Consider the following 9,551-nt stretch of genomic DNA (forward strand, 5'->3'; position numbering starts at 1 on the left):
CCGACCTATCAATTTCATCCCCTCCCCCACTCACCTATTGTACTCTATGCTATTTTCTCCCCACTCCCCCACCCTCCTCTAGCTTATCTCTCCACCCTTCAGGCTCTCTGCCTTTATTCCTGATGAAGGGCTTTTTAAAATCGAAACGTCGATTTTACTGCTCCTCGGATGCTGCCTGAACTGCTGTGCTCTTCCAGCACCACTAATCCAGAGCCTGATGTCAGTGTAGGGTAAATTGTTGAAGGAGGATCTGAGGGACAAGATCTACATGCACTTAAAAAGGCAAGACTGTTTTGTGCGTGGGAAATCATGTCTCACTAACTTAATTGAGTTTTCTGAAGAATTGACAAAGAAGATTGATGAAGGCAGAGCAATAGCTATTGTCTAGCTGTGTTCAACAAGGTTCAGCATGGTACCCTGGTTAGCAAGGTTAGATCAGTTCAAATCCAGGGAGAGCTAGCCAATTGGTTACAGAATTGACTTGCAGGTAGGAGACAGAGGGTAATGTTAGAGGGTTGTTTTTCAGAGGCTTGTGACCAGCGACGTGCCACAAGGATCAATGCTGGGTCCACTGCTTTTTGTCATTTATATAAATGATTTTAAGGTAAATATAGGAGGAATGGGTAGTAAGTTTGCAAATGACACCAAACTTGGTGGTGGTATGGACCGTGAAGACATTTATCTCCGAGTTTGACGAGATATTGATCAGATGGGCCAATAGGCCAAGGACAGGCAAGTAGAGGTTAATTTAGTTAAGTATGTTAATTTAGATAAGTATGATAATTTAGATAAGTATGAGCTGTTGCATTTTGGCAAGACAAACCAGACCAGCACTTTATTTAATGGTAGGGCCTGAAGAGAGTTGCTGGCAAAGAGACCGAGGAGTACGAGTACATAGTTCCTTGAAAGTCAAGTCGCAGGTCAACAGGGTGGTGAAGAAGGTATTTGGCATGATTGCCTTTACTGGTCAATGCGTTGAGTATAGAGGTTGGGAGGTCATATTACAGCTGTATACGACATTGGTGAGGCCACTTTTAGAATACAGTGTTCATTTTTGGTCTCCCTGCTATAGGACGGATGTTGTTAAACTTGTAAATCTTTTCTAAACCCTTTGAAGGGTGGTCAAGATTGGAAGGTTTGCCCTTGAGAAGATGGCATTGATCACTAAGCAGCCTCATTGCTCATGAAGTTCGCTTCTTTTTAAACATAAAGGTGGTGCTGCTGATGTTAGTGGATTGTTCAAATTAGTATTCTCTGCACCTAAGAGGAAACAGATTTTAAGGAAATAGTGTTTTCGCCGCTGGCAGGTGCAGTATCTAATTGATCAAATGCTGGGCACCCTTGCTTTGGGAAATTCAACCTCTCAGGTGGATCTGAAACCCGAGAATCCACCTCTCAACTCTTAGACTTATTGTGTTAAAGGAAAATGTAATTTGAACAAAAAAGGAAACATTTGACAAAACACAGCTTCTGACAATTTATTATTTTATATTGTGAAAAGCAGTGAGTAAAGAAATACTGCAACATTTTCATGTTTAGGCTGATCATCCCTAAAATGTGCTGGTAATTGCAAACCAGCACTACTTCTATATTTAAAAAATAACACATATGGACAGGAATTAATCTCTGCTAAACCTCTTAATGGATTTTCCTGTCTCAACTATCTTTAAAGGAAAATGGGTGGTCAAATAAGACAGAGGAAAGGACTGAACAGAGCCCTTTATTTAAAGATACACAATGCCAATAGCATTCAATCGCACAGCACTTTCAGGATAAGAATTTCCCACAGTGACTTCCTGGAAGGAGAATTTGATTTGATTTATTATTGTCAGATGTATTCACATACAGTGAAAATTGTTGTTTTGCTAACCAGACAAATCATGCCTTACATGAGTACATAGGGTAATAGAACGGAATGCAAAATGTAGTGTTATAGTTACAGAGAAGGTGCAGAGAAGGATCAATTTTAATATGAGAGGTCCATTCATAAATCTGGATATCAGCGGGAACAAAGCTGTTCTTGAATCAGTTGGTATGTGTTTTCAAACATTTGTATCATGGAACCAATCAAGGAAAAAAAGAGTGAAATAACAAATGGATGCGTTCTGAGGAGACTTTTTAAAGGGGTGAGAACAAGAGGATTTTAGTAAGGCAATTCCAGAGAGGAAAGCATAGTGTCATACAAGATGATTAGGGGTTTAGATAGGGTTGACAGTGAGAATCTTTTTCCACATATGGAGTCAGCTATTACAAGGGGGCATGGCTTTAAATTAAGGGGGGGTAGGTATAGGACAGATGTTAGGGGTAGGTTCTTTACTCAGCGAGTCGTGAGTTCATGGAATGCCCTGCCAGGAGCAGTGGTGGACTCTCCCTCATTATGGGCATTTAAGCGGGCATTGGATAGGCATATGGAGGATAGTGGGCTAGTGTAGGTTAGGTGGGCTTGGATCGGCGCAACATCGAGGGCCGAAGGGCCTGTACTGCGCTGTATTCTTCTATGTTCTATGTCTAAAGACAGAAGTACATAAAAGACATTAGTTAGAAAAATAGTATTCAGGGAGTGCAATATGGGGTCTGAGGCTGGGGCAGAGAGAGAATGTGGTGAGTCATGGGTAGGATTTGAGAACAAGTTAATCATTTTAAATCTGGGATATGGGAGCAGAGAATCAATGAATATCACATGGACAGAATAATAGCTGAGTACGATATTGTTGTATCATTGAGTTTCCACAAGTTAGAGTTCATGGAGAGTAGGGGATGGTATCCCTGTAAGGGGTGTGTCGATGTAGTTGAGACTGGATGTGATGAGCAATTTAGTGAAGTTGGAGCAAACTGTAGCTAAAGAGAAAATAGTACAAGAGCAAATGTTTAGGGAATGCAAGGAAGCAAATGGACAAAAGGCAGTAAAATAAAACCAAGAACTGTGGATGCTAGAAATCGGAAACAAAGCCAGAAATTGCTGGAGAAACTCTTCAGATTTGATGAATGGTCTCTGGGCCTTAAACATTGATTCTGTTTTCTCTCCCTGGATGCAGCCAGACTTGCTGAGTTTCTTCAGCAATTTCAGTTTTCGATTTGTAAATAAGCCATATTTGCTTTTGAACCTCACTCCGATGATTTGCAATATACTGTACCTCCAATGTGCAGCTGCTTGTGTACTTTACCTCTTGTCCTGAGGAACTGAGAAATAAAGAAAAGATGAGGGGAAAAAACTGTTCAACATGGACCTATTCTGAAATCCAAAAGCTGAGTTAGAATAAGAGAGAAACTATAAAACCCAGCACTACCATGAATTGTCTGTGTGAAAATGGCAAAAATAAAATTGTTTACGTGGGGTCACAAATAATCTGTAATACAAGGTAATAACTTTTTGTGTATATTTTTAATGAAATGTTGAGCATTTAAACACATGTTTTTGTAAACAGCCCTTGCCACTATCACAGTAAAACCTCCCAGCTTTCCACTGGCTTAATGAATTTCAGCAATAGCGTGTTATGTTGTCTTTCTCGGATGTGCAAAAATGTTTTGTATATGTAAGTTTGTAGGTATTGAGTTTTTAGGTATAAAATTGTTTTATTGTGTTCATAAGATTCTTCATATAAAGAGTATTAAAGAACACTTGATACTTCCCACATAACTGTTGACTGCATGTCTTTGTCTTTTAAAACTCTGTTCTTTTTCTGTGCTGTAGCCCCTTTGAATCCCTTTCTTGCTTGCTGCTATTGATGCCTTGCTAATGGCTGTGCAAAGACTCCTTGCAGGTACTTGTACTCTGTTCTTGTTCCTAAATCTAGATCTTGTCTTGTCTGCTGGTCTTTCTGGAATCTTTCCAATGTCCTGTATTTCTCTTCGTGTCCGAATATATTCCTTCAGTATGTAGCTTTTATTTAAACAAATTTGCAATTAGGATGAACTAACACCAGTGTTAAGGTGTGTACATTGCAACTTTGTTTCTTGCAAAGATGAAGCTATTGTTGATAATTGCATAGAAATTATTTACAAATAACCCAGAACATTTTTCACCATAAGTAGCAACTATCTCGTGCTTGTTGTTTAAGAAAATTGCAGATTTGTTTAGGAAGGCATCTGATCAAAAAATGGCTTTCCTTGGAAAATAGACTGCGTGCATCAAAGTGACTGAAGTGACCTTGTGCCATGACGTAGGTTCCTGGACTGTTTCCCATGAAGTGCATGGGAAATTGACTTGGTTTGGGGAATGGAATGGAAGCATAATTGGAAGCTTTTCAAATGAAATGTTTGTAATTGAATCAAATACTGGCTGAGAGGAACATTGCAATGTTTCCAATTTAGAGTGTCATTGTGCATTGGAAAAAATCCTCAACCGGAACGAAGATATAAACAGAAGCTGGCTTAGGCCAAATGTTGAAAGATTATCAGAAGAAGTGATATTTTGCTGCAGTAATCATGTTCATATACTTCACAGGGAATTGAATGGACTCATATTGAGTACTTCAACAATGCCATCATCTGTGAACTGATTGAAAACGTAAGTTGGACCTTACCAGTTTGATTGTGCAAAGAATTGACAATTTTTTTTAAAAAAATAAGTGTTTAATTAAATCTCTTTTCTGAAATCTTTTAAAATGTACGAATAAAACATATCAAAAGTTGTAAGAATATGGAGCTCACTGGTACTTAAAATCTCTGAAGCAGATTTTTGTTGATGCATTTGAAAGAAAGGTCTGCAAATGAGGCTGATTGGAATACAGCAACAGGGTGGATAGGGGAATAATAGAGCCAAATTGTATACCTGAGGGTGGTGGGGGAGGGCTGCAGGTCAGGTCCCTCGTCCTGGATTGAAAGCTGATATCAAGTCTGGCTGTGCTTGACCAACACTACCCCTGCCTCACCCCGCAGGTGGAAATTCTGCCCCCCACCCTAACAGGAAGTTGTACTTCTCTTGGAACACCATTGGAAAAACTGCCCATTGCTAGCATTACAATAGGCCTCCTGAAACACAGCATTGATGGAGCCTGGATGTGGAATCTGAGGCACTGTAAAGTTCCACTTATATCGGAGGGAGGCTCGCGTGCAAAGAAATACTGGCATTATGGACCATTCGGATCAATTGGTTTCCTTTTTTAGTGTTCAAAGTTTGTGAGAAGATTTGTAGCTCGGGTGCTCGTTGCTGTGGTTCTGTTCGCCGAGCTGGAAGTTTTTTTTTTAGTGTTGCTAGGCTAATTTAACTAAAGGGGTGGCATGGTGCCTCACAATGCCAGGAATATGGGTTCAATTCCACCCATGGGTGACTGTCCGTGTGGAGTTTGCGCACACTCCCTGTATCTGCGTGGGCTTTGTCTGGTTGCTCCGGTTTCCTCCCACAGTCCAAAAACGTGCAGGTTAGGTGGATTGGCCACACTAAATTGCCCATAGTGTCCAGGGATGTGCAGGCTCGGTGGATTAGTCATGGGGAATGCAGGGTTATAAGGATAAGCGGGGGGGCGGGGGGCAACGGTGCTGTTCAGAGGGTCAGTATAGACTCGATGGACTGAAATGCCTACTTTCATACTGTAGACATTCTATGATTTCTAAAACAGTAGCTGGAGAAGTTTGACTCAGGATTATGTGTAATATATGTGCAGTATCAGCAAACACGAACTAATTGCTGGGTTTGATCTCTTGACGGGTTTAGTGAAATGCATGGAGCCGCACAAAGTAATGTTGATTGGACCTGCCTTTGCAAAGGCCAGGTAGAAGCTGCTGTCATCCACATCTTTACCCATTATCTAGTACAATCTGATACCCTGCATTCAATGCCGCCTTGTTTGAAGATAAAATGAGGGGAAAAAAGCCCTTTTTTTTCTCCCATTTGTTTTTCTAATTTTAGCTTCCCCCAGTAGACATTAGTTTTCAATAACTGAGCAGGTGATCCACTGACCTGTGTCAATGCAGCTTTAGAATCATCTGATGGGAGGGTCACATGGCTCAGCACCAGTCAACCCCTCCTGCAATTCAAACATCAACTCTTCTAATCTAGATCTACATTTATACAGTGAGTTCAGGAACTCTTTTGGCTAAGTTATGGGTACAGCTCAAGTTGAACCACATTTGAACCAATTGTTTCTAGAAATGAGTAAAATTATATGGAAGTACCATCAATTAAGATATGGTTAGCATTTTTCTCATTTGTGGACTGAAGTTATTGTGCTAAGTTACTACCAACAGTTTTAAATGATGATATAGTAGATGATGGCTATTTAGCAGCAGCTGAACACACATTGCAGAGGTCCCAACAAATAGGATGAAAAAAGGTTTGTTGCTTTTGAGAGGGACATGTCCTTTAAATGATATGATACTTGATAACATTATATTTGGAAAACCAATTTGTTATAGAACATAGAAGAATACAGCGCAGTACAGGCCCTTTGGCCCTCGATGTTGCGCCGATCCAAGCCCACCTAACCTATACTAACCCACTATCCTCCATATACCTATCCAATGCCCGCTTAAATGCCCATAATGAGGGAGAGTCCACCACTGCTACTGGCAGGGCATTCCATGAACTCACAACTCGCTGAGTAAAGAACCTACCCCTAACATCTGTCTTATACCTACCACCCCTTACTTTAAAGCTATGCCCCCTTGTAATACCCAACTCCATACGCGGGAAAAGGTTCACACTGTCAACCCTATCTAACCCCCTAATCATCTTGTACACCTCAATCAAGTCACCCCTAAACCTTCTTTTCTCTAATGAAAACAGCCCCAAGTGTCTCAGTCTTTCCTCATACGATCTTCCTTCCATACCAGGCAACATCCTGGTAAACCTCCTCTGCACCCGTTCCAGTGCCTCCACATCCTTCCTATAGTATGGCGACCAAAACTGCACACAATATTCCAGATGCGGCCGCACCAGAGTCTTATACAACTGCAACATGACCCCAGGACTCCGGAACTCAATCCCTCTACCAATAAAAGCCAGTACGCCATATGCCTTCCTCACCGCACTATTTACCTGGGTGGCAACTTTCAGAGATCTGTGTACATGGACACCAAGATCCCTCTGATAATCCACACTAGCAAGTATCCGACAATTAGCCCAGTACCCCATCTTTTTGTTACTCTTACCAAAGTGAATCACCTCACACTTACATACATTGAACTCTATTTGCCACCTTTCTGCCCAGTTCTGCAGCTTATCTACATGGATGATGGTAAGACGAGTCAGGGGCACATCGATATTATGAAGGAGGGGGTGTTAGATGTCTTGAAACATTAAGGTAAATAGTTTCCCAGGGCTTGACGCCTTACTAAAATCCATATACACCACATCTACCGCTTTCCCCTCGTCCACCTCCTTAGTCACCTTTATTTTGTTTTATGATGTTGTTCTGGAATTTTGAACAGCAGTCCAAAAATATTTGGGAAATGCATGTCCTACAGCAAAGCTTGAATTGTTCAGTACTGTCTCATCCTTCACTATCGTGCACTAACCAAATATATGTGCACGTGCACTTGTATGCGCATATATCAAAATGTCATAGAACCATAAATGATAGTTCATAATTTAAGAGATCTCAATTTCTGTGTGTTTAATTTTTTAGAATACAAATGGAATCCTGGCAATGTTGGATGAAGAATGCTTGCGGCCTGGGACAGTGACAGATGAGACCTTCCTAGAGAAACTTAATCAAGTGTGTGCTGTACATGAGCGCTTTGAAAGCAGAATGAGCAAAAGTTCTCGTTTCCTTAATGATACTACTTTGCCTCACAACTGCTTCAGGATCCAGCACTATGCTGGCAAGGTACAGATAAAGATGCAAAAATGTTGAGCATTCTTTTATCCAAAGATTGTGGTTATTTTCTCAAGCTTCTTATCACTGCTAGACACATATAGGAGATGGTGTTTTTCCTGGCTTCGGTATCATACATTGCTGTAAATAGAAGAGTACCCAGTTGTTTCATTGTGCATTATAATGAACAATCTACTTCCTGGTCATCTCAGTGTCTTTTGCTCTCTCCAAATTTCTTTAGTTAAACTTGATACTATTCTAATTTTAAAATACTTTCTTTATCAAAGTATACAATTTGCATGTTATGATGACTTTCCTGTGATCATGCCAATTCTCAAACAAGTAGGCCTGTTTAAGAGCATAGTGCTTGTCATGATTGGGTGAAATGTACTTGATGGGTGTCCTGCCATTGGAGATCATGCCATCAATATTTGTTTTACCATCAAGGTTATGTACCACGTCGAAGGATTTGTGGATAAAAACAATGATCTGCTGTATCGCGACCTGTCACAAGCCATGTGGAAGACCAATCATGTGTTAGTCAAATCCCTCTTCCCAGAAGGAAATCCGGTGAAGATGTCCTTGAAGAGGCCACCTACAGCAGGGTCACAGTTCAAAGCTTCTGTTGCAACTTTGATGAAAAATCTACAAACCAAAAATCCCAACTATATCAGGTAGGAGCATTTTTTAATTACATTTTAACGTGCACAATAATTCAAGTAGGATGAAACGTGAGATTAAGCATTAGATAATACATGCATATTCAGAAATAGGAGGTGAGTTACTTGTTGCAGTATCCCTAATCTTTGACCTCCTCATGTAGCCACTGAATTTATATCAGTTTCTGGTAAACAGGGAAGCTAAATGCATTAGAGGTGTAAGCATGATGGGCTGAATGGCTTTCTTCTGCACTTAATCATAGAATCATTTTAGATATACTTTAGAGACTTTGCCTCCTTCCCCTCAAAGCTAGAACTGCCTCGCTCAATTCATTGAACCTTAGTGATGTCAAGTGAGAAGATAGAGTATCTGACCATCTCACCATTTAAAAGAGGGTATATTTGTTTGCGAGCAAGTCTCATGTTGCTTATGTGGAGTTGGAAAGTGGTTGTAACCTGGCTACATTTCAGATGCATCAAGCCAAATGACCAGAAAGCTCCACACATCTTTGCTGAGGCTTTAGTCCGTCACCAAGTCAGGTACCTGGGCCTGATGGAGAATGTGCGTGTGCGACGGGCAGGATATGCTTTCAAGCAGCCTTACGAGTCCTGCCTGGAGAGATACAAGATGCTCTGTTCACAGACGTGGCCCCACTGGCGGCAAGGTTCAAGGTACGGAAATCCTATCCAGTTTTAATGATAATGATGGTTTGGAAATAGTGGAGAACGTATCTTTTATTCTTCATTCTTTTCCTTGCAATGCTGAAAGTTTAATTTTTGAAAATAAATGTGCTCGATCTTCCCCAGTGATTCAGTGAAGCTAAACACTGAGACGTACAGTGAGGTCAGGGGATGGAGTTTCTATTTGCAGACTATGCCCAGAGAATCCCTACCATGCAGAAAGAGGCCATTTGGCCCATCGAGCACCACTGGCACTCAGAGGAGCATTGCACCCTTTCCTATAACCCCATCTTTACCACCTATCCCACACATTCTTGGATGCTACAAGGCAATTTAGTATGACCAGTCCACTTAAACCTGCACGTCTTTGGACTGTTGGAGCAAACAGGAGAACCTGGCTCTCGCGCGCACATGCCCACCCCCACCGACCCACGCACCCCCACCGACCCACGCACCC

At 41.2% G+C, this 9,551-nt stretch overlaps 1 protein-coding gene across 7 annotated transcripts in view; it reads left to right on the top strand.

Annotated features, from left to right (window-relative positions):
- Positions 1–9,551, top strand: part of myo1b (myosin IB) — a 272,630-nt gene that overhangs the window by 205,612 nt on the left and 57,467 nt on the right. For all 7 annotated transcript variants that reach the window (XM_043692877.1, XM_043692881.1, XM_043692883.1 and 4 more), the window contains 4 exons: positions 4,445–4,507; positions 7,566–7,766; positions 8,202–8,428; positions 8,885–9,085. In XM_043692877.1, the coding sequence (XP_043548812.1) occupies positions 4,445–4,507; positions 7,566–7,766; positions 8,202–8,428; positions 8,885–9,085 (692 nt within the window). The remainder of the gene's footprint in view (positions 1–4,444; positions 4,508–7,565; positions 7,767–8,201; positions 8,429–8,884; positions 9,086–9,551) is intronic.

The sequence above is a fragment of the Chiloscyllium plagiosum genome, chromosome 7, assembly GCF_004010195.1.
Source record: "Chiloscyllium plagiosum isolate BGI_BamShark_2017 chromosome 7, ASM401019v2, whole genome shotgun sequence".
Lineage (NCBI taxonomy): Eukaryota > Metazoa > Chordata > Chondrichthyes > Orectolobiformes > Hemiscylliidae > Chiloscyllium > Chiloscyllium plagiosum.